The sequence below is a fragment of the Mchenga conophoros genome, linkage group LG20 (assembly GCF_057382185.1).
Source record: "Mchenga conophoros isolate Kocher_MC1m ecotype Shallow Benthic linkage group LG20, M_conophoros_male_GT1.1, whole genome shotgun sequence".
Classification (NCBI taxonomy): Eukaryota; Metazoa; Chordata; class Actinopteri; order Cichliformes; family Cichlidae; genus Mchenga; species Mchenga conophoros.
Genome location: NC_140545.1, coordinates 15,532,211 through 15,557,857, shown reverse-complemented (window position 1 = coordinate 15,557,857; position 25,647 = coordinate 15,532,211). Strand labels below are relative to the sequence as shown.

The following is a 25,647-nucleotide window of genomic DNA, read 5'->3' as shown; positions in this document are numbered from 1 at the left end:
AGAGAGCTGTGATTGTGAAAGCTGCTTTGTTCTGTGCTGCAGCTTTTAAGTTGTCGCGCCTGAATCACACACATGCATGCAGGGGCGTAATTTTCAGATGGGTTAGGGGGGTTATGATCCCCCTCCCAATAATCAGACCCAACCAATATAACCCCATATATGCATAAATAGGCTGTTGATTTTCTTTACTCATCTCAGGTATTACCAGCAAAATAGTTGCATGTTTAATCATCTGGGAATTTACCCAGATTTATTTATTTATTTATTTAGACAGAGATGGTGACCCCCCCCCCCCCCCCCCCCCCACAATGTTCAGCACAAAGTTACGCTGATGTATGCATGCACATGACCCACACACACTCATGTCAAATGCACATGCGTACTATCATGCATCTTCATGCACCTTTCTCTTTGCTAATCTATTCACAGCAGCAGAGTCACTTCTGTGATTTGAATGGAATTGAACTATTTGACCTTATGCTTATGCTTCAGCTCAGTTTTATTTTCAAATCCTTTATTTTTTCAGTGGTTAGGATAAAAAAGGAACAACAAATTCTCAGCACATGCAATTTTGTGATTATACAAGTAGTCTTGTTTTAAAATATAAATTAAACTTTATTTTTAGAATAAAATAATCCTCTTTCTGGTAAATTGTTGATGAGAAGAAGATTATTGGCACGGTGTTATCTTTCCTGCTAAATATCGAGCTAAAGCAAGGAGCTAATTAGCAGTGCAACAGATTGACAACCTGTCCTTTCGCCCTGACAGCTGGATTGACAGCTGCATCTGTGGATGGATGGGTGAATGCTGCTTACAGGTTTGAAAAGTGAAACCAATGCATACATATCATAAACTAACATTTTTTTTATGTCACACAGGGGCAACCCCTCTGGTCGCCAAAAGAAGTTTGTATAGCCTTTATTGTCACATGTCCAAAATGACACACGGGTTAATTTCATTTGGTTTGTAGTCACATTAATGAAAAAAACAAAATTAATCCCAAAGATGTTTCCTTTATACTTTGAAGAGATTTAGTCGGTCTCTTTTATGTTATTTAGTCATTTAGTTTGTACAGCACCTGACCTGAATATTTGGGATTTCTACCATAGAAAATTTCCTCTAAAATTTGCTCTTCAGTATTTTGGTGGACTTGTTATAATTTAATGCAGAGACAGGGCTGATCAGAGTAGATGTGGAAAATTCATCTTCTGCGTCGTTCTTCTTTCTAACTTCCATTAAAATGCTGTTATAGAGTCGCCTAGTTTGTATTAAGCTAAACTGATCAGACTGCCGGTACCACTCTTCTCAGTTTCTTTTGTCATTATTTTCCTTATTTTTGACATTAAATTTTCCCTCCTCTTCCATCATCCTCTCGTCTTCCTCTTCCTCATTGAACTGTCCCTCTCGCTCTTTTTCTCTGCCCTCATCTTCCTCTCTCACCATTCACTCTTCCAAGTGTCCAGAAGAAAGGGGTGGTGCATTCCAAAAGCCTGGAGACCATTCCCTTCTTTCAGGCAGTGGCCTGTAGAGTGACAGTGAAATTAGAATAAGAATAGCTGCCCATTCACCCCAGTGCCCTAGTGACGGGCTGGAGGGAGAGCAAAAAAGAGGGAGTGGGAGGGACGAGTGGAATGAAGGGGGTCCCTCAGACACGTTGCGTTCCAATTGGCCGGTGGCGTTCCCTGTGTTTTTACATCGCTGCCGTCGGTTGCACTTTCAAGTTTGTTTTACACATTTTGCCGCACATACACACTGCACATGTGCATGCATGCGGAAATGTACACATTGGGGTCCAAGGCTTGAACACGTGCACTGGAATACAGGAATCTACGCACTGTCAAGCAGGTTGGCCTCCAGTGAGCAATTCTGACCACGCTGTGCAGAGCAGAGTGAGGTGACCCATGGCTGTGTGAGTACAAGGCTGCTCTCAGTTAGTTGGATTCATCATGAATATTACACAGTTGTGTTTTTGTTGTTATTTTTTTAAGATAGGTTTTTCATTTGTGTAATATCAGCTAAACTCTGAATATATTTTGGGTATTTCTGTAGCTTGTGGCAAAGAGTTCAGATTAAAAGGCAACCTCGTGCTGTCGCCACTCATGTGGGCCACTTGTGTCTAAACTGTAAACTTTTAATCATGTAGCTGTTAAAATTTAAGATTAGTGCTACAGGTTGTTTTTTTTTTCTTTGTTTTAACTCTTACCAAATGGCTTTTGCTAGAATGTAGTTTTGATCAAAACTGTTTATTGTCATCTTCATCCTTCCATGTAGATCTTGGATGGGTTAAATATAATATTACTGATTGACAAAATACCTCTTTGCAACTCTGCGGTGGCAAACAGGCATTATGATTCTTTGCAGATCTTCCCACTCTTAGACTGTGCAGTAAGTGGCCCCTCACTAACAGGGATCTAGTGTTTTTGGGACTTTTTTGTTTTTGAAAAAAAAAGAAGCACATCCATCTTACCTTTGTTGTAAGCCCATGAAGTTATGTGATTGATGGAAAGATGACTGTATGCCTTCTGCATTAATAACTAGTTTATATGCTCTTGATTTTAAACAAAACGTGTAAAACAAATAGATTTTTTTGTATTATAGATAAAAATCCAGCATTTTGTGTTTCCATTTTTTACTTGAGCATCCTACCAGTTCCATCGTCTAGACAGTAAATAGTGTCACATGTAAAATTCTGGTAGTGCATGAAGCAAATTATTATTGCAGTTATAAATAATAAGTATACTATTTTCTTTACAATCTAGCTCACCAAGTTGAGTAGTAAGGCTACTGCAGAGGCCCTGGTTCAAATTTATCCCAGGTTGTTTATTGTGTGTCTTCTCCCTTTATGTCTCTCTGCATGGATGTCTTAATAAAGGCAAAAAGTTTGCATTTAGGCAGCAGCTAAACTGTTCTAAAACGATATGCATATAACAAAGAAACCCTGCAGACAGTCTCTTTTTACATTTTGTTTATCATGAGAAACAGACCGCACATAGTAGAAATTTTCTCTACCAATACAGAAAACTTGATACTTTATTTCTTTAGAGATGAATAAACTTTTTGTATCCTTTGATATTTTTCACATGCACAAAAAGTATCTCCTGGATTAGCAAGCAAAGTTGAGCTTTCTGGGCAATTCTTTCATATTGAAAACCTTTGTGGGGCAATAAAATCTGTCTCCCTCTTAACTAAGTAGGTTTATGTAGGGCGAAAGAAATCAAGGATGTGACATGCTTTCTAAATACACTTAGTCTTTTCATTTATTCTGGTCCTCTTGCCTTTTTGATAACCACTTTTACTTATCTCAGAGTAACATTTCAGACTATCTAACATGAGCAATGTAGACACTGGTTGGTTCTTTTCAGTCAAGACCATCTATCTTTCCCATACTACTACATCACAGCAAAGCCTGGAGGTTGTGTTGTAACATCAGCTGTTACCACAGCACTGAGTAATTATTACTCCAACCAGCCAAGACCATTGTTAAGATCTGTAAGGGACTCTACCACCTGCCTTGACTGACAGTGGTTAATACTCTAGTTTATGGACAAACAATGCCTCTGTGTATTGTGGTGTTTTACTGTGGCCTAAATGTTTTATTGATTTCTTTCTCTCACAAATTATTTATGTGTGTTACAGGCAAAGAGACAGCCTGTTGTCCATCATGAATGTTCATCTGAGCCTCCTCATGCTGGGTGAGTAGAAGTCAGACATGTGTTTAGTCTTTTTCTGTGGGGTGAACAAATTCCTCGACCTGTGTAATAAGTACTGAGCTCTCTTAGCAAGAGCTCCGGTGTGCAGTGACCAGGACAGAGTGTTTATTACCTCTACTCCCAGGAACTTGTTACCATCTCCACTATCATGCTGTTGATAAGGAGTGGTGTTACCGCCCTGGCCGCTCCTGAAGTTGACAACGAGCCCTTTGATTGTAATACAGCATCTGCATGTTTGTGTTTTTATCATCCAGATGTGCTTGGCTCTGTTGTATTACAGAGGAGATGGCATCTGCTGTAAAGTGATTTGAGCGGTATGCAAACTGTAGTGGGTCAAATGCAGGAGGGAGGCTGGAGACAATGTGTCTCTCAAAGCACGTCATCATAAAAGGAACACTGTGGGGCAGTAGTCATTGAGATGAGTGACTGTGGGTTTTTGATGCCAGCAGTCTTAAAGCAGGAAGGTACAACAGTGGTCCAGCAACAAATTGAAGATGACTGTGAGAACTGACATTAGCTGGTCATTACTGTTCCTGAGCCCCTGTCCTGGCATATTAGGACTGCTTATGTTCACTCTCCTCAAGGTCTTTCAGACATAAGTTGTTGTAAGATTGACTGTCTGTTCATGGTATGTTTTAATCTCATCTAGTTTATCTTGTTAAATAGGTAAATAGTGGAGAAATGTGTTTTTGTGTGTATGGGGAGAATGGGGCTGGGGCAATTGTCTCTGCCAGTCTTTCTGTAAAGTCACTGCATGCCACTTCCTCATAGGTCCTTTATAAAGTAAACTCACTTCTTATTGTAACAGCCGATGCCTTAGGCATTAAAATATTTCCTCTATTGTCATATTCTGAGTAAATTTAACACCAGAACCGCAGGTTCAGAATAGACAACATAATCTTCAGTGTACACTTAGGATGAATTCCTTCTCTGAGGGAAAATTCTTTGAGATGTTTGTTTAGAATTAAATTTAAAAAGATTCCTGAAATCTGCCATGATGGTATTTGTGGAATGATAGGCCACTGACAGGAGAGCTAAATCAGAGGACTTGCAGGCCTAATAGTACGGTTGTGCGATACTTTTTAGGGCCACACAAGAGCATAGCCACCATTTCACTTGTAAGATTTACCCCCTGGTTAGTTATGCTGTACTTTTATAAGTTAAAGGGAAATTGTTATATATTTTTAGCCACTCACACACATGACAATAAAGACTGATTACATATTTTATGCTTGCCATTCCTAACTCGCCTATTCTCAGGTATCTGGGTCAGTCTCTATGTTGATTATTAACTGGAGGAAGGAACCATTCATACGTGCAGGGTCAGAAACTAAACTTTAATAATAATGAGCATGAACTTTGCTTCATCTGGTGATACATATTTGTGAATAAATGAAAGCATGGAAGGATCAGTTTAACAGTCATTGAATATCTAGGATGGATGATAATTTACTTAAAACCTTTCATATTTTAATATTTGTAAATATTGTGTAAATATATAAAGGTATATGTAAATATGTCTGACCTCTGCATTAAATATCCTGCAACAGTTAGTGAGTGTGCTTCCAGGAGATGAAGCAAGTTTAGAACTTGATGTTGTTGTTGACTTTCAAGCTCTGTTTTTTCATATATCTTTGCATATATTTATTACATACATATATTTTACCATTAACTGTCTTCTTTGTATTCACTCCATTCTTCATCATGCCCTCCACACACAAAGCACTTTTTTCCCAGTGGGAAAAAAGATAAAGGAGATGAAGTAAATGAGCAGTTCTTCAAGTGCAGCTATATAATAATAATAATAATAATAATAATAAAAAGGACATAAAAGGAGGTACACTTTACTCACTTTACTCAAAGCAAGAACCTTGACAAGAAGGCTGTTCTCGAAAAAATTTATTTCTTGCCAGGAAAGAAGCTCTGAAAAGCAAAACTGGTTAAACATTTATATTTAAAAGGAACTAAAGCTGCAGCCACCTCACTGACTTTCCATTTACTATCCTGTCGGTCTTAATTAAGTGATACCCTCCCATTCCAAGAATCTAATATATTCTGGTGAAATGTAGAATGTTGATTGTAATCTTTTGAGAGGACCAACAAATTTGCATCAAGGAAAAAAAAACCTACTGTAGTTCTTTTTACAAGAATACTGAGTGTCAAAAAACAGCCAGGTAAAGAATGTGCCTCGCACAAACAGCAGCTGGTTTGCCTCCATGTGATTATATGTAGCACTGGCACATGGCAATGAAACCCACACCATCCACTTGAATACAGCCTTATAGCAGGAATGCAGGAACATGAGGAAAATGTTATTCATGACAGAAAACATTCCTGGTGTTAGATGCATAGACATAAGTGATGCATACACAGATGGTACAGATGCTTAGAATTGCTGCCACCAGCCTGTTTCCAAGCCGCTACGAGTCCTCCATTCTTCTCCTGCAGTATATCTACTCTTCTCTATGAACATGTCCCCCTTATTCAATTGTTATTTCCCAAGAGACTGTTTTTTACTGATCGCAATATAGTCCATACAAACTGTTGATCAAGTATGGAAAATTTAAAATGGTTGGATAAAACTTGCAGCCAGTTTGACATTTCGTACAAATACAGCCACTTAAAATGGCCAGCTTATTCTTAGCAGAACAGGATCCTTGACTGATCCCAACTGTGACGCTGTCAGCACTGATCCCGTAGAGCAGGGGTGTCAAACTCCAGTCCTCGAGGGCTGGTGTCCTGAAACACACCTGAATAAAATGAGTAGGTCATTAGCAAGACTTTATAGAACTTGACTGCAAGCTGAGGTGACAATTCAGCCATTTGATTCATGTTACGGCAGCTTATGAGTGAATGAACATGGTGCAATAAAAGTACTTCACAACCCCAGGTCAACCCATGCTCATGTCTGCTAATGCGATTCTAGAATTTTTGTGCAATCGCCCCTCTTTTGATTTTGTGTTCATTTAGAAGCAGGAAATTAGAGATCATACAGATCTTTATGTATTTGACACATTGCTGCAGTTTAACTGATTGGTTTGTATCATCTGGCTTCATGGATATAAACTGGGTATCATCTGCATAGCAAAGAACATGTATCCTATGGGTTCTGATAATATTGCCTAAGGGAAGCATTGTGTAATGTAAATGGAAGTGGTCCCAGCACAGACTCCTGTGGAACTTTGTGACTAACTTCTGTGCATGTGTAAGAATGTGCATGCACAAATTGGAGTCTATTACATGGATATGATTCAGACTACTGAATTCCTTTAAATCCATCTCTGTAGTAGAATATTGTGGTCAGCAGTATTGAATGTCTAACGGGACAAGCACAGAGATGAGTCTGCTGTCAGATTCAATGAGAAGATCATTCATATTCTTCACTAGTTCTGCTTCTGTACTAAGTTAGCTCAGTTAGCTGTTTTACAACTACTCTGTCATTTTTGATAGTGTAAGTTTTAAGTATAAAGGTAGGCACTACACAGGTGTATTATTTGTCACCTAATTATATTAATAGAAGGCAGTTATGAAGATGGGAATTATCTACAAGAGACCAAAATAACTGGTGAAGTTGGTACTAAACACTACAATCATTATAATAAGATGCTTCAATGCAATCAGCCACAGTCACACAGTAATTGTGGGTACTGTGAGTATAAATGCATTTGCAAATAGATATACAGTATTAAAAAAAAGTCCTCAACAATACACACACTGAAGTCTTACATGCTAGTCAGGACAGGTAAAACCAAAGTGTCTGTAGCCCACACAAAGAGAAAGAGCCACGCTATTGTCATGTCTGAGGTGCTAGAAGCATCTCAAAAATTAGTCTGCATAGGATGATGACTTTGCCTTGTAATTACCAAAGCAAATACAATTTTCTACCCTATCTTACACAGATTGAGGAAAGACATTAGTCAGAGCACTTTTGAGAGTGGCTTATATTCAATAGCATTCTTTGCATGTGTGGTCTCCTTCAAAACACAAACTCAGTCATTAATTAAAACACAGGCTAAATCAGTACTGAGGTATACATGCCTAGACAGAGTGTTGGGAGAGGATCTCTTGGCACATTTGAATGCTGCTTTTATCATAGTCTCTATCAGTCTTTATATTTCCAATAAAATTGTCGTTGTCGTGCCAAATTTTCCCTTTTAAAAAAACTGCCCTTTTTTGAAAACCTGATGTAGGTAATTATCAGAGTACATTAAATGCACATTTTTATTTCTTTGTGCGGCGTGACGTGACTCAATTTTAATTTGGATTCTCATATTTTGTTTTACTCTAAAGCCAAATTTATTACAATGTCTGTTAAGAGGGTTTCCATGTACAGTGTTTTATGGTGCCTCACCTTGGACAGGTTATTTGATCATACCTTTAAAGTGAGGTCAGGTGAAACTCAGTTATACCTCTTAGTCATACTCTCTGTGTCTGTATTGTTAAATAGTTATCAGAGTAGTGAACTGGAACATAACTCTTAATTTTTAGCTGCGCCAACGACAAATATAAAGTTGAAGGTTTTTCTGCTTCTGAAAGAATGTATTTAAGCTTAAAACACGGTTTATCTTCCTGCATGTATGTAAGTGTGTTTTATGTTTGTCCAGGGTGTGTCTGCTCTTTATCAGTAGTCCACAGGTTTGCCTTGCAGCACGTTTTTGTACATTTCTGTATGTGACCATGTTGTGGCATTTTAAATGTAAACCTCTTTCCTTTTGCTTTAACATGTTCTGCAATATGCTAAAAGCTTATTGTGTATTTCCTGGTATATTATAGTAGAATAGTCTGTAGTACCGCCAGGCATTGTTAATGTTTCACTGGAATTCAGAAAATCTTCCTCTGTTAATCTTGTACTTGAACTGATTCCAAGACATTGTGTATGTGTCTGTGTGTACAGAGAGATTGGAAGAGCTGTAGTCTTAGTTACTTTGGCCTGAGTAAACCAGAGAATCTTTAGGTTTTGAAAGCAAATATTTAATGTAAAATGATTTCCACAGTTGTCTTTTCAGCTGCAAAATGCAATTGCTTTACTCTACAGTATGCATACTAAGCATACAAAAGGATTTTCCCAGTTTTAATCTGGAACAAATCATGGGAGCTAGATCTGCAGTTTACTTTTTGAAGATCTAATGAGGAAACCTGACCTTCAGCTGAGAGCCAGTAACATTGTCACTACTGTGATTCTGTCATTGAAACTTCAGAAGAGCAGTCTGATGCCCAAGTGTTTTGGCTTGTGAATCTAATATGAAGATCCGCTACTGTAACAATATCTCTGTCTTTAAAGTGGAAATGCACCACTTATTTCACTGAATACAGTATTTTTTAACACAAAACATCTGCACCCTTTATATCAAAATTGCTATATTTCTATATTTTATATATATATATATACATATATACATACATGTATATACATATATGTATATACATATATGTGTATATATGTATATATATGTGTGTGTGTATATATATATATATATATATATATATATATATATATATATATATATATATATATACATAAAACACCCAGCACGCCCCTGCGGGCGGTTTATCCTTCAAGCTCGGGTCCTCTACCAGAGGCCTGGGAGCTTGAGGGTCCTGCGCAGTATCTTAGCTGTTCCCAGGACTGCGCTCTTCTGGACAGAGATCTCCGATGTTGTTCCCGGGATCTGCTGGAGCCACTCGCCTATCTTGGGAGTCACCGCACCTAGTGCTCCGATTACCACGGGGACCACCGTTACCTTCACCCTCCACATCCTCTCGAGCTCTTCTCTGAGCCCTTGGTATTTCTCCAGCTTCTCGTGTTCCTTCTTCCTGATATTGCTGTCATTCGGAACCGCTACATCGATCACTACGGCCGTCTTCTTCTGTTTGTCTACCACCACTATGTCCGGTTGGTTAGCCGCCACCATTTTGTCCGTCTGTATCTGGAAGTCCCACAGGATCTTAGCTCGGTCATTCTCCACCACCCTTGGGGGCATCTCCCATTTTGACCTCGGGACTTCCAGGTTATACTCGGCACAGATGTTCCTGTACACTATGCCGGCCACTTGGTTATGGCGTTCCATGTATGCCTTGCCTGCTAGCATCTTGCACCCTGCTGTTATGTGCTGGATTGTCTCTGGGGCATCTTTACACAGCCTGCACCTGGGGTCTTGCCTGGTGTGATAGACCCCAGCCTCTATGGATCTTGTGCTCAGAGCTTGTTCTTGTGCTGCCATGATTAGTGCCTCTGTGCTGTCTTTCAGTCCAGCTTTGTCCAGCCACTGGTAGGATTTCTGGATATCAGCCACCTCCTCTATCTGCCGGTGGTACATACCGTGCAGGGGCCTGTCCTTCCATGCTGGTTCCTCGTCTCCCTCCTCTTTCTTGGGTTTCTGCTGCCTGAGGTATTCACTGAGCACTCGGTCAGTTGGGGCCATCTTCCCAATGTATTCTTGGATGTTCCTTGTCTCATCCTGGACTGTGGTGCTGACACTCACCAGTCCCCGGCCCCCTTCCTTCCGCTTAGCGTACAGCCTCAGGGTGCTGGACTTGGGGTGAAACCCTCCATGCATGGTAAGGAGCTTTCTTGTCTTTATGTCAGTGGCTTCTATCTCCTCCTTTGGCCAGCCTATTACCCCAGCAGGGTACCTGATCACGGGCAGGGCGTACGTGTTGATGGCCCGGATCTTGTTCTTACCATTCAGCTGACTCCTCAGGACTTGCCTGACCCTCTGCAGGTACTTGGTGGTTGCAGCTTTTCTAGTGGCCTCTTCATGGTTCCCATTCGCCTGCGGGATCCCCAAGTACTTGTAACTGTCCTCTATGTCTGCAATGTTGCCTTCTGGTAGTTCAATCCCCTCAGTTCTGACTACCTTCCCTCTCTTTGTTACCATCCGACTACACTTCTCCAGTCCGAACGACATTCCAACGTCATTGCTGTATAGCCTGGTAGTGTGGATCATTGAATCGATGTCTCGTTCACTCTTGGCATACAGCTTGATGTCATCCATGTACAGGAGGTGGCTGACAACTGCTCCGTTCCGTAGTCGGTCTTGTTAATGATCTCACTGAGGGGGTTCAGGCCTATGCAGAACAGCAGTGGGGACAGAGCATCTCCTTGGTAGATCCCGCACTTGATGGTGACTTGTGCTATGGGCTTGGAGTTGGCCTCTAGTGTTGTACGCCACATCCCCATTGAGTTCCTGATCTTGTACAATTCTAGGCATTCCAGTATCCAGCTGTGGGGCATTGAGTCATAGGCCTTCTTGTAATCAATCCAGGCAGTGCACAGGTTGGTCAGTCTGGTCTTGCAGTCTCGGCTGACTGTTCTGTCTACCAGTAGCTGGTGTTTTGCGCCTCGGGTATTCTTGCCAATTCCTTTCTGTGTCCCGCTCATGTATTGACCCATGTGCCTGTTCATCTTAGCCGATATGATGCCTGACAGGAGCTTCCATGTAGTACTGAGGCAGGTTATTGGTCGGTAGTTGGAGGGGACCGGTCCTTTCTTGGGGTCCTTGGGGATCAGGACCGTCGGTTAGCCATTCCGGGTGTCTCTCGTTAACTAGCAGCTGGTTCATTTGTGCTGCCAGACGCTCGTAGAGTGCAGTCAGCTTCTTTAGCCAGTAGGCGTGAACCATGTCGGGCCCTGGTGCTGTCCAACTCTTCATACTGGAGACCCTTTCTTGGATATCTGCCACTGTGATGGTTACTGTACCCTGTTCGGGGAGGTCGCTGTGGTCTGCCCTCAGATCCACTAGCCACTGAGCATTGCCGTTATAGGTTGCGTCCTTCTCCCATATGCTCTTCCAGTATTGCTCGGTCTCCGTTAGTTGGCTAACCTCCCTCCGTGCTACTTTGATCTTGCCCTCTAGCCTCCTTCTCCATGGAGGGTACTGCCCCTTGTGGCTGTTCAACTTGTAGCCAAGCATCTCCCTGATCACTGCTGCCGTATTGTAGATCAGCTTGTTAGTGTCGGTATTGTCCGTAGTGCTGCATTAACATCATCTAGCAGACCTTCTGAGGGTACTTCACGTAATCTTGGTAACCAGCTACGGGGGATCCAGGTTTCAAGCTTGGCCATGATCCTATCTTTCAGGTCAGTTCCTCTCGCACTCAACGATCCTTCTCCTATCGCACTTGGGGCTGTGTACCCAATCTCGGGTCGGGGTGATGATATCTCCCCCCTGACCTGGCGTCCTGACTCTTCCTTGCCGTAGCATTTGTGTTGTACCTCGTCAATCTCTAGCTGTGAGAGCAGTCCCTTCTTTCGAATGTTGGAACACTGAGCTACTAGTTGTTTCGCCGTCATTGTGGATGTTGGGTATCGAAGAATCCATAGGTTCATCATCCTATTCATGTCTGCGGTAGGCTTGTTTAGCATAGGGGGTCTAGCCTTAGGACCCTTACTGGATACAGACGCCCCAGGCAGGAATCGAACTTGCGATCCTCTGTTCCAAAGGCGTGTAGTCTAACCACTACGATATATATATATATATATATATATATATATATATATATATATATATAAGTGGACAAACATCTTGAGAAAGGAGGTACACCAGAGAGATAGAAGGCAGGAGAATAAACCAGCTGTTCTCCACAGAACGAGCAAAGGTGTACTCTCAGTGGCAAGGGAACAATAAGAGAACAGCACCACCAAGGCTGGAGACGGAGCAATACTGGAAGAGCATATGGGAGAAGGATGCAACCCATAACGGCAATGCTCAGTGGCTAGTGGATCTGAGGGCAGACCACAGCGACCTCCCTGAACAGGGTCCAGTAACCATCACAGTGGCAGATATCCAAGAAAGGGTCTCCAGTATGAAGAGTTGGACAGCACCAGGGCCCGACATGGTTCACGCCTACTGGCTGAAGAAGCTGACTGCACTCCACAAGCGTCTGGCAGCACAAATGAACCAGCTGCTAGTTAACAAGAGACACCCGGAATGGCTAACTGAAGGCCGGACGGTCCTGATCCCCAAGGACCCCAAGAAGGGACCGGTCCCCTCCAACTACCGACCAATAACCTGCCTCAGTACTACATGGAAGCTCCTGTCAGGCATCATATCGGCTAAGATGAACAGGCACATGGGTCAATACATGAGCGGGACACAGAAAGGAATTGGCAAGAATACCCGAGGCGCAAAACACCAGCTACTGGTAGACAGAACAATCAGCCGAGACTGCAAGACCAGACTGACCAACCTGTGCACTGCCTGGATTGATTACAAGAAGGCCTATGACTCAATGCCCCACAGCTGGATACTGGAATGCCTAGAATTGTACAAGATCAATGGGACCCTAAGAGCCTTCATCAGGAACTCAATGGGGATGTGGCGTACAACACTAGAGGCCAACTCCAAGCCCATAGCACAAGTCACCATCAAGTGCGGGATCTACCAAGGAGATGCTCTGTCCCCACTGCTGTTCTGCATAGGCCTGAACCCCCTCAGTGAGATCATTAACAAGACCGACTACGGAACGGAGCAGTTGTCAGCCACCTCCTGTACATGGATGACATCAAGCTGTATGCCAAGAGTGAACGAGACATCGATTCAATGATCCACACTACCAGGCTATACAGCAATGACGTTGGAATGTCGTTCGGACTGGAGAAGTGTAGTCGGATGGTAACAAAGAGAGGGAAGGTAGTCAGAACTGAGGGGATTGAACTACCAGAAGGCAACATTGCAGACATAGAGGACAGTTACAAGTACTTGGGGATCCCGCAGGCGAATGGGAACCATGAAGAGGCTACTAGAAAAGCTGCAACCACCAAGTACCTGCAGAGGGTCAGGCAAGTCCTGAGGAGTCAGCTGAATGGTAAGAACAAGATCCGGGCCATCAACACGTACGCCCTGCCCGTGATCAGGTACCCTGCTGGGGTAATAGGCTGGCCAAAGGAGGAGATAGAAGCCACTGACATAAAGACAAGAAAGCTCCTTACCATGCATGGAGGGTTTCACCCCAAGTCCAGCACCCTGAGGCTGTACGCTAAGCGGAAGGAAGGGGGCCGGGGACTGGTGAGTGTCAGCACCACAGTCCAGGATGAGACAAGGAACATCCAAGAATACATTGGGAAGATGGCCCCAACTGACCGAGTGCTCAGTGAATACCTCAGGCAGCAGAAACCCAAGAAAGAGGAGGGAGACGAGGAACCAGCATGGAAGGACAGGCCCCTGCACGGTATGTACCACCGGCAGATAGAGGAGGTGGCTGATATCCAGAAATCCTACCAGTGGCTGGACAAAGCTGGACTGAAAGACAGCACAGAGGCACTAATCATGGCAGCACAAGAACAAGCTCTGAGCACAAGATCCATAGAGGCTGGGGTCTATCACACCAGGCAAGACCCCAGGTGCAGGCTGTGTAAAGATGCCCCAGAGACAATCCAGCACATAACAGCAGGGTGCAAGATGCTAGCAGGCAAGGCATACATGGAACGCCATAACCAAGTGGCCGGCATAGTGTACAGGAACATCTGTGCCGAGTATAACCTGGAAGTCCCGAGGTCAAAATGGGAGATGCCCCCAAGGGTGGTGGAGAATGACCGAGCTAAGATCCTGTGGGACTTCCAGATACAGACGGACAAAATGGTGGCGGCTAACCAACCGGACATAGTGGTGGTAGACAAACAGAAGAAGACGGCCGTAGTGATCGATGTAGCGGTTCCGAATGACAGCAATATCAGGAAGAAGGAACACGAGAAGCTGGAGAAATACCAAGGGCTCAGAGAAGAGCTCGAGAGGATGTGGAGGGTGAAGGTAACGGTGGTCCCCGTGGTAATCGGAGCACTAGGTGCGGTGACTCCCAAGATAGGCGAGTGGCTCCAGCAGATCCCGGGAACAACATCGGAGATCTCTGTCCAGAAGAGCGCAGTCCTGGGAACAGCTAAGATACTGCGCAGGACCCTCAAGCTCCCAGGTGAACCGTTCGATACAGTGGTTGATCGCGCAGAGAATCGCTGAGCTTATGTGAGTGCGTGTGTAAAAGCAGCAGGATTTATATTTGACTACGATGACCTGGATGACTGAGAACCTTCACAGACAGATATATATTTTAGTTCTGCTGAGCCAAATAAGACAGGTCAGGGTGAAGAAGTGACAGCCAAAGAAAAGCTTACCACAAAACGGAGAAGTTATAACAAATCAGACTATAAGGCAAAAAGAAAGTGCAGCTTTATGGTTTCATGGACAAAATAATTTCTGTGGCTGCAATATGACGAGCTAAATAACCAGGGCTGCACATAAGTGGTCCGCAGGTGCGCATTCGCTGTCAAAATAAAAAACACGCACAAGGGTTAGGGTTAAATTTAAAAACTGTACTTTTGAGTTAAAATATATATTTATAATTTTAATAAATGACAAATTAAAAAGGCATGAACATTTTTTTTGTATCGAAAAAATATCGAACCGTGACACCAAAGTATCGAACCGAACCGAACCGTGAATTTTGTGTATCGTTGCACCCCTAATATATATATATATATATATATATATATATATATATATATATATATATATATATATATATATATATATATATATATATATATATATATATATATATATATATATAGAGAGAGAGAGAGAGAGAGAGATAGATAGATAGATAGATAGATAGATAGATATATATATATATATATATATATATATATATATATATATATATATAGATATAGATATATATATAGAGAGAGAGATATAGAGATATATAAACAAAAAAAAAAACACCCGGCACGCCCCTGCGGGCGGTTTATCCTTCAAGCTCGGGTCCTCTACCAGAGGCCTGGGAGCTTGAGGGTCCTGCGCAGTATCTTAGCTGTTCCCAGGACTGCGCTCTTCTGGACAGAGATCTCCGATGTTGTTCCTGGGATCTGCTATATATATATATATATATATATATATATATATATATATATAGATATATATATATAGATATATATATATATATTATGAAACCATAAAGCTGCACTTTCTTTTTGCCTTATAGTCTGATTTGTCATAACTTCTCCGTTTTGTGGTAAGCTTTTCTTTGGCTGTCACTTCTTCACCCTGACCTGTCTTATTTGGCTCAGCAGAACTGAAATGCTTTTACACACGCACTCACATAAGCTCAGCGATTCTCTGCGCGATCAACCTCTCACATGTTTAAGCTGCGGGAGATTTCACTTGTCATGTTTGCATAGTAAGCTAACGATTAATAAGACGATGTCAGAGGAATTGGTGCACAAATTATCATCACTCACAGATCAGTGCTGTCGCTCTCTATACACAGTTCGCACGATTGCAAAGTGAAAGCAAAAAAACAAGCGCAAATTCAAACGCGATTTCAATATGTCACATATCGACAGTGGCTCACCGATGCCAATGACTTAATTACCCAGCTACATTTCCAAAAGAATGCAAAAGCATTGACATATATTTTTCCTACAATAGCCCGACGGGCAGGGCAGAGATAGATTTTGGTAGCCCGACTGAAAAAATCGCTAGCTCCAGGACGTCGGGCTAGCGATATTGCAAGCCCTGTATCTGATTGAGGAATCACTCATCTTTGGAAAAGAGAGTTTATTACAGAGAAATGGCTCTTTCCAAAATAAAAGCTATACTATCCGTTTCTTCTGGGCTATATTCTCAGCAGCATAAGGAGAATCATGTGCTAACAGCTGTCTAAATGACTCGGCTAAAGTTAGTAGCATGCTTGCTTTTTTTTGTCTGCTTCCACTTGTCTTTGCACTAGGATGATGTCGGCGTAAATGTGCAGTCATATTAGTTGTGTTCCCACTAGTGCTTTCAGGTTAATCTCGTTGAAATGACCTTAACGCCACAACACGGCAAATCTCCGTTAACGAGCTACCGCCGATCGCTCCGTGCATGGGGCTAGATGGCCAACACGTTAACGAGCTAACTGCGCTAACACACTAGTTCACACCAATGTAATTGAGCATTGCATGGCACATCCAACATACTGTTTTACTTTAGTCCATGACGCGCTTACCTTCAGGGTCATACGTCACATGAAAACCAAAATAATTCCAAACGCCAGATCTGAATGAGAGTGGGGGAGGTCCATCTTGCAAGGAGAGCTTAACTTCTGTCTTGCTAGCTTGCCCTGCGCTCTTCCTTCTGACTATGCTGTCTGTGTTGAGCGCTCAGTGGATCTGCGCTCGACAGTGCAGCCTAGGCGGAGTAGTCGAACACAGATTCACTGAGCGCTCAACACAGACAGCATCGTCAGAAGGAAAATTGATAAAATAAATTACAAATGTTGTATTGTTCGATACATATGCGTACCGAACCGAAAGCACTGTATCGAACGGTTCAATATCGATACGAATATCGTTGCATCCCTAATATATATATATATATATATATATATATATATATATATATATATATATATATATATATATATATATATATAGAGAGAGAGAGAGAGAGAGAGAGAGAGAGAGAGAGATATAGAGATATATAGATATAGATATATGTGTGTGCAGGGTAAGGGAGCAGTGTCCTTTGTAGCCAGTAAGGTCAGTAACAGATTTGTCTTTTTTTATAGTTTCTAAATGCGAAAGGCCATGATGAAACTTTCGTTTACATTTATTTGATAAGCTGTTATTCCCCAGCATGATCTAACAAATCTCTAAGGTCTTCTTCTAATGCCAGGAATGTTTGGTTTTGTCAGTCTTCCAGTGCTTTAATGATGTTTAGTGAGGCTTGTATGCAGGCTCACTTAACTTGCCTTGTCATGCTTTGTACAGAACTAATCCAAAGCATTTTAGAGTGGAATGTGTTGTCTGTCTCAGAAACTTTCTGTTAATGATGATGCAGAGATATTCTGTGTTAAGAAAAATAACCTGACGTCTGACAGTCTCTGGGAACTCTGATGCCATTTTTCACACTATCGCAACGCTATTGATGATTGATGTGAACACCGAATGAAACTCCTAATTACTATTCTTGTGATTTACTGCATGTATTGCTTGAATAAACCTGTTGGGATGTCTTTGTCTTGTCTCCCTTCCCTCACCCCATCCGGGCAGATGTCTGCTCCTCCCTCAGCCTGGTTCTGCTTCTTGTTAGAAGGGAGTTTTTCTTTCCCACTGTTGCCAAAATGCTTGCTCATAGGGGGTCATATGATTGTTGGGGTTTTCTCTGTTTTCTTTGTGTTATTGTAGGGTCTTTACCTTACAATATAAAGGGCCTTGAGGCAACTGTTGTTGTGACTGTATAAATACATTGAATAGTCAGGTGTACAGGGGTTCCTAATAAAGTGCCTAGTTACTGTCAGTCACATTAGAGAGGATGCTTTTGAGTCCATTTTGAACCATCTATATCTTCAAATACACAAAAACAGATGGCAATGATAGAAACTGGACTATAAACTGATTACATTTTTAAGAACTGTTATCAACACATATACTGAACATGGATAGACAGTGCATTTGATTGTGAGTAGCAACCTCCAGAGTTTAAAAATATTCATGCAAACATAGCAAAAACTGCAATTTCTGCATTTACCACTTGAGTCTAAAAGCGCATCAATCCCTGTAGACTGCCATGTTAAGGTGCCGAACTTTACACAATTAAAAATTATGATCACATTATAAGAAATTGATTGTTTGTCCCATTTATAAAAATGGTTTCAAATAACCTACCTGTATGAAAAATTGCTTTAAGATTAGGGGCATGGCTGGTTTAGCTGATAACTTTCTAATGAAACTCTCCTCAGAGTCAGTCAGGACACTGAATTGGGCCTTTTCAACATGTTTGTCCCTTTTTGAGCAGTTGTAAATGACTTCTCTGACAATTTATATGGTCTTCTTGGTGGTAGAGAACTCCAAGAATTTTGTGCTTCAGCTTTGTTCAATGAAATACTGGTATTTTATCAATCTTTCACCTATCAGAAGTGGCTAATATATACATCAACATTGCATTATGGATGTGCACATTATGGAGCTTATTAGTATTAGAGTTAATAACCACTCCACCCTCATGTCCAAATACGGACACTTGTGGTTAAAGCCGTCAGACACAAGCCAAAACGCTCACACTGATGCTTCTGTGCCCATCCATTTAGACAAAGTTTCCAACATGGCTTTCTGTAGATTCAAGCCGTCAAAAGGTCTAGTTTGCTCATATGTGATTCAAAGCAGAGGTTTACTTGGCAGTAAAGAAGTAAACTTTATGACTGTTTAATTCTTTCCAGCTTTTTGGGGGGCGATTTGAGATTTGTGATTCTTTTAAATACAAGAAAAATATCTAGTGGAAACATTGTTAGTGTGAAGCTGACTGTGATTAATGATTCTGATGATTCTGTTTTCTGTTTCTACCATCCATTAATCCATGGCCAGCTGTCTGTGTATTTGGACAAGAGCTCCCATCAAGCCCTCATGGCTGCACTGAGGGAAGCTGTTACCCTGCAACAGGAAACCTCCTGATTGGACGTGCTGTCAATCTAACGGCCACCTCTACTTGCGGCCTTAATGGACCAGAGCGATATTGTATTGTCAGTCATCTGCAGGTCAGTCACACACAAACTCCTGAATGTAAAGTGTAAAGAGCGAATACAAAGATCATACCCACATTCATTCTGAGCATGAATTGGGAATAAGTGGTAATAGCTTCTCATTATATTTGAAGATCCAGGTAATGACAGACCACACAAGTACATCGTTTTCTTCCTTTATTTGAATTTACCGATTGATTTTTCTACAGCTGTTTTTTTTTTATATGCACTCTGCTTGACTCTCACTCATCACATTGCAATTTCCCTCACAATACATGGCAGACTGAGTAGTGCAAAGAAAAATGAGTTGGCATGTCCTGTCTATAACACATTCATCCATCTTCATCGTTCCCTCTGCACTACTCCATCTTCAATTGTTCATTTGTCTGTTTGTTTGCAGCCTTGTTTCAATGAGCAACACTCGCTGCACAGGCCCCAGGTGTAGATACACAAGTCAGCCACACCTTCTTTACCTATATGCTTTCACCTCTCTCTTTCTCTTTTTTGTATGTGTTTTTTTTTTTTGTGGAGCTATGCTAATACACATGTATATGATGCGGATGTTTTAGTGAAATAAAGCAGCTGCAGTTATTCAGGACAAAATGATGTTATAGTGTTCATTTCTGCAACGTGCAACTTTTTTTTTTCTGTTTACAATAATACGTCTCCCAGCATGTTCACCATGCTGTTGCCGTTTACGCTGCCTCCATTCATGCATTTCCGTTCGTCTGCATGTATGTGCCTGCTCTTCCTTTGCCTCAGGGTAGGAATATTCACCACATTCAACTTCCAGCTCAGCAAGACAGCCTTCTACTGCAGTGATAGGAAAGGTATAGGGTTCAGATTGTAATCAGTCACAGTATTTAATGTGTGTTTATGCTGCTTGTGTTTTTGACTCAGTGCTTTTGACTTTCAAGTTCTGTTTATTATTCATTGTTCTCTGTTGATTGTTAGCTTGCTCTTCATTTCTTTTGTTTTTATCACCCCTCAGCTGTAAAAGGCTGGTGGAGTTTTGTTTTCGGGCCAGTGGCTAGGATACCTATGTTTGTAAATCCAATAACTTGAGAATGAGGTGACGTAGGAGCTTCAAATTGATATCATAGCGGCATCTACTAAAAATCTCTGAGAAATCTACATCTCAGCGACTACTAGGAGGCTTGGGTGTAGCACTGGCGGTTCTTACCCAGGTTTTCTGTACTACAATGGTTGTTCACTTCACTTTTTCTTTATTTTTATTTCTGTTGGCTGTAAAAAATCTTACAAATTGTATTTTTCTCTAAGAGTTAAAATATGATCCAAAACAGGACACGTGTTTGATGACCTTATATAAAATTTGTACATAGACAAATTCTCTGTTTGTGTCAAGCGGCGGCTGTGTAAAGGCAAGAGAGGACCCAAATGCACGGCTCTAGACACACGGGGATGAACTCAAAGGCAGGTCTTTATTAACAGGAACATAAGAAGTCATACAAACACTATACTGGGAGCAACTAAAGCTGAGGCGCTGGGAAGACACGGTAAATGCACACAACCTAGAGGGACGACGCAACACAGAACAAAGGGACACTCTGACATAAATACACAGAAGGTAACGAGGGAAGTGGGAACACACGGGGAACACAGCTGAAGACAATTACTCATGACCGAGCAGGGAGGACACGAAACTGAAAATACTGACACCAAGATGTGGACCTTAAACACAACACAGTACACAGAGATGAGCACAGAGAGGCAGAGAGAGAGGCAGAGAACAAGGATGAATACGAGGGGATGAGGAGAACACAGAACACAAAGGACGGGAACACAGTACCAGAACAAACACCACAATAAAAGCATGGACACAGGGGGAATCCAAATACCAAACCAAACAATCCAATGGACATAAGGAACAAAATACAAAACTACAGGAAAACTAAGAACACTGGGTCAAAATGACCCAGGACCATGACAGTTTGAGTTATGTACTGTATGTCCAGGTGGAGACACAGATCCCTTTGAGGAAGGTATGAAGGAGCATGAGGGCCAAAGAAATTAAATGAAGTACAATAATAAAATACATTTTAGTTTTTTGCACGTTGAAATGAATTTCACTGGATTTTTAAGATTGTAATCTTTTCAAAATTAATATAAATTTTGATAATAACGTTAATATTTCCATCACCTCTTTCATTGGATTGCATAGGGGGAATCCCTGGATTACCTTAGCAGGTGGATAGCCAACTTTGTGTGACTGCTTATTGTGATTGCTGAGTTTAGTTTAAGTGAATCCAGGTAACAGAAAAATACCCTTGTCGTGTTGAACTTGTGTTGTAGTACAGGGCCTTGTTCATCATTTCCCGCCGAGCTGTGTTTTATTTCTCTAAAAATGAACACTGGCTAGTGTATGTGTTAGTTTAAATTGCTTCAGTTGCGCTTTGTTATTCATTGCACTTTGTCCACTGTTGAGTTCCCTTTTTATCTTCTGTTTGGATATGTAGGCATTGTTTTTCTTTTTTTGTTGGATTACTGCCTCAAAAAGGTTTATTTATTATGCTTATTAATTTGGGTCTACCTTCGGATTACACTGTTCCCACTTTGTGTCATTGAAGATTCAAATGCATTTAGGAGCTGCACGCACACCAGTTGTATTAAAGACTTTCAGAAATTGAGAAGAAAAAGGAAGAAAGTCATAGAGAGAAGATTGTGTGCAGGAGAAAGGATAATATGAATTTCACTTGTGGGGCTGAGGTAAAAAGAAACACAAATGATGAATCAAAGTGGTAGTTAATTTTAAAAAAGTAAAACAATCTCTGCATTATAGCAAAACAATGTTCTCAAAACAGCATCAAACCTAGGTGGGTGCATTGCTGACCACGACTGACTAATTAGTGATAAATATGAGCTGATCACAGGGAGTGAGGCTCGCCAGCTACAGCTTTAAAGTGTTTTTGAAATGTGTTGTCCTTACATAGCAATCCACAAAAATAAAAATAAAAAGAATTCACTTCAGTTATTCTCCCACCACTGTCACCAAAACACCCCCAAACCATAACATTTCTATGCTTGCTGGAAAGATAACCATTCTTGTAATGTATGCTGTATGTTATTTTTCCTCTTGCTTATTAGCTCAGGGCCTTCTCATTCTATTTTTGTTATAGTCATTTTGAAGGTTTTGGTTATTACCTACATGTATTAGTCTTTATCTTATAAGACTAAAGGAAAAAAACCCAACAATATTCTAAAGACCTCCACATGGTATAATGATAGCTGCAGAGGTAGTGGGTTGACGTACCTACGAGCGCTCATTCAATCAAATCATTGCTTTAAAAAAATCAGCACAACAGTTTTTAGTTTTTCTAAAGTAATTAGAAAAGGCTACTTTATATATATGTGCACATGCACATGGATATACATGTGCATGTGCACACATAAACATCCAAGTTGAAATAGTGTGTATGTGTGAATGGATACACGCACGGTATATCCAGCATGCCTTCTTTTCAATTCTCAGCCGAGTCTCATTAACAGCCATGCTGTTGTTAGCAGCTTAATCGCCCTTGACAACCTAATTTATCAGCTCTGGAATCTACTGTTTCTCTTGCCAACATACCCTCATCATCCCACTCTGGTGTGCCCTCTTTCCCTCCACGTACTCCCCTTTTTATGGCCCCCTCTCAAATTGAGCCCTTTTTTTGCTCTTTCTCAGCATCTCTCTCACTCCCTGGATCTCTTAACTTACTACCTCCCCTCCAAGCACATTTGTCCTTCATCCCTGTTGCTCTTTGACACTCTGCTGCAGATTCTCTGCTCTTATCTGCATCTTTCACTGTCTGCCTTTTTTGAAACCACCCTTCATTCAAACTCATGCCTTTGACCTTGATCACATGGTTTTATTTCTCCCATAATCTCTGATTTCAAGTGTCCACCTTCACTCCTGCCTCATGTGTGTCAGTCTATTTTTTCTTCTTCCTGTACTTTCTCCTCCTACTCCTAGACTTGGACTTTTTTGCAACTCTTTTATGTTGCTTATGCAAAAATTCTGTTACAGTGTTAAGCAAAAAGAGCTTCTTTTTTTATTTGTGCATTTCATCCCGTAGTAGAAGTAGCCTGAGAACCTGTTAGATCTCCTGTTGTTGATATACTTTTAGTGAAATGTCCTAATAATATTTGATGGTATTTAGTCAGTGTTAAGGTTTTGTTGAAAGGATGTTCTGTTACCTAAATTTGGTTGAAAAGTAACAATCTGTAATCTCCTCAGATGACAATCAGACCGCCTTGGACTTTTCATGTTTGTACATTTAGTACCATGACAGAGAGTTGGCATGCTCCTTCTGATGATGAATGTTGGATTTTTGGCAGACTTAAATAGAATGAGGACACTCATTCATGGCCTCCTTCTCTCCTACTTTCTTTGTTTGATGCTTCTCCTCCCTTTCTTCAATACCATAACCATGAAAGCCTTGCTTTCTATTTTAACAATTGAACTTTTTTTGAACTTAAATTTGTTGTTACTTTTAAAAAGAAAACTTTTTTCTGTTTCCTCAGCAACCAGAGAAGTGTTTTGAGTGCAACTCCCAGCATCCCTACGACCCGAACGTACACTCGAACAGCCACCGCATTGAAAATGTGATCTACCTCACAGACAGCAACAGAGTCAACACCTGGTGGCAATCTGTCCATGGTGTGTGTGTGTGTGTGTAATAACAGTTAAAAAAACCCAAACATGATCAGTGTGTTCATTGTTTGCCTCCATCCTCATATATTTATATGTATGTGTGTCTGTGAAGAATATGTTTCCTTAGATTGTGATGCACTGTATGAATAACCTGGGGACCTCTAGTGATGTGCAGTAATTATCCAGGTTGTCTGTGATGTTAACCCTGTGTGAATCTGTGATGTATCTGTAAGTTTCAATTCATGTTAATATTTCTACCGCTACGATCAGCATACTGTGGACACTTCTAAATCAGTCTAACTCTAAATCAAAGTTTGGACAGCATTTTGAAGACAACTTCACATTTCTTATGTTTCAGCATATGGACCCACTTACAGGTAGGCCAAGGTCAAATCTTGAAGGATGATGAGAATGATAACAAGCGTAGCCACAGATGTCAATAGGCCCATATAAAGTTCAGACTTTTCTTACTCCATGTTTTTGTTTTCAGAGAAACAGACATGGAAAAATTTCTAAATCAGATAAACTCTCCGGGTTGAACTAACCCCACGTCAATAGGTATTACACCTACACCAGAATAATACATCTAGACAGCAAAATAATACGAAGGCAAATGGTCCTTCACAGAAAGGTTACTGGGTAAAGGTACTGATGCTACATTTGAGTTCCTGTGGGAGTAAGAGCAGGACTCTGGTATTTCTCGAATGAGGGAAATCTGAAAAGAAAAAAGGTAAAGGTCTGCAACAGTCAATCGACATTCATCAACAGTTATTTTCTCCACAGGCCAGGAGAGTGTCAGCATCAGACTGAACCTGGAGGCTGAATTCCACTTTACACATCTCATCATGAAGTTTAAGGTACATGCACTTTTCTTTCATGTGTGGGTAGCTCCATGTGTTGTATACCTCTGTTGGATGTGCAATACTGTATGTGTTTAAGCACGTCAAAGGACATAATTCTTCAGGTGTGTGTTTGTTATGTACACTGAGAAGTGTGGTGGCTGCATTCCATCAGGCAGAAATCCTTTATCTGTGTGTACAGCAAATGAAAGGTTCAGATAAATCTTTCGTACTCTGTCTCCTCAGACTTTCCGACCTGCAGCTCTGGTCATTGAGCGTTCAGCTGACTTTGGCCGAACATGGCGTCCCTACCGCTACTATGCCTCCAACTGTACCAGAACCTTCCCCAGCATTCCTGCCAATGGCTTGCACCATATCAATGACATCATCTGTGAGGAACGCTACTCTGACATCGAACCCTCCACTAATGGAGAGGTAAAAAGTTTAAAAAGTACCTGTAGTAGTAAAGAGGCATGAAGAAGAAGAAGAAACAAAGTTCAGCACTTTTGCTCTTTGTTAACCTTTCTGCATCTTTTAGATTTAAGCCCACTTAAGGACTCAATGTAATTTATACAAAAGTACTTTCTTTATATTCCTATATATAGGAAAATGCACAGTAGGCAGCACAGCGATTTATTCAAACGTGCAAGTAGAAATATGGTGTACGAGGCAAAGAGCTGAGTATTATTTCTTGACGGGCATTCCAAAGCTCTGTTTTGGCTACCTTTTGTTCCATGACAGAGATTCTATTGGTTGTAGATAATCACCACATGAGACTTGTTCCCACTGATTTTCAGTCCAGATGTTATGGAATTTGGCATACCTCATCTTTTCTTCTCTGTTTGCCTTCTTTATGATTGGCCTTTTGACAGCCACCCTTCCACTGAGACCATTTCTGAGGAAATCAGTGACTAGTATCAACTAAGCATCAACTAAATGAATGAGCTAGGGC

At 41.2% G+C, this 25,647-nt stretch overlaps 1 protein-coding gene across 2 annotated transcripts in view; it reads left to right on the top strand.

Annotated features, from left to right (window-relative positions):
* Positions 1 to 25,647, top strand: part of lamb2l (laminin, beta 2-like) — a 63,112-nt gene that overhangs the window by 8,166 nt on the left and 29,299 nt on the right. The window contains exons 1-6 of one of the 2 annotated variants that reach the window (XM_085261081.1): positions 1,698 to 1,909; positions 3,637 to 3,692; positions 19,048 to 19,217; positions 23,727 to 23,862; positions 24,640 to 24,713; positions 24,942 to 25,130. In XM_085261081.1, the coding sequence (XP_085117207.1) occupies positions 1,902 to 1,909; positions 3,637 to 3,692; positions 19,048 to 19,217; positions 23,727 to 23,862; positions 24,640 to 24,713; positions 24,942 to 25,130 (633 nt within the window). In that variant the 5' untranslated portion in view covers positions 1,698 to 1,901. Of the gene's footprint in view, positions 1 to 1,697; positions 1,910 to 3,636; positions 3,693 to 19,047; positions 19,218 to 23,726; positions 23,863 to 24,639; positions 24,714 to 24,941; positions 25,131 to 25,647 lie in introns of those variants that run through there. The other variant, XM_085261082.1, reaches the window with a different exon arrangement.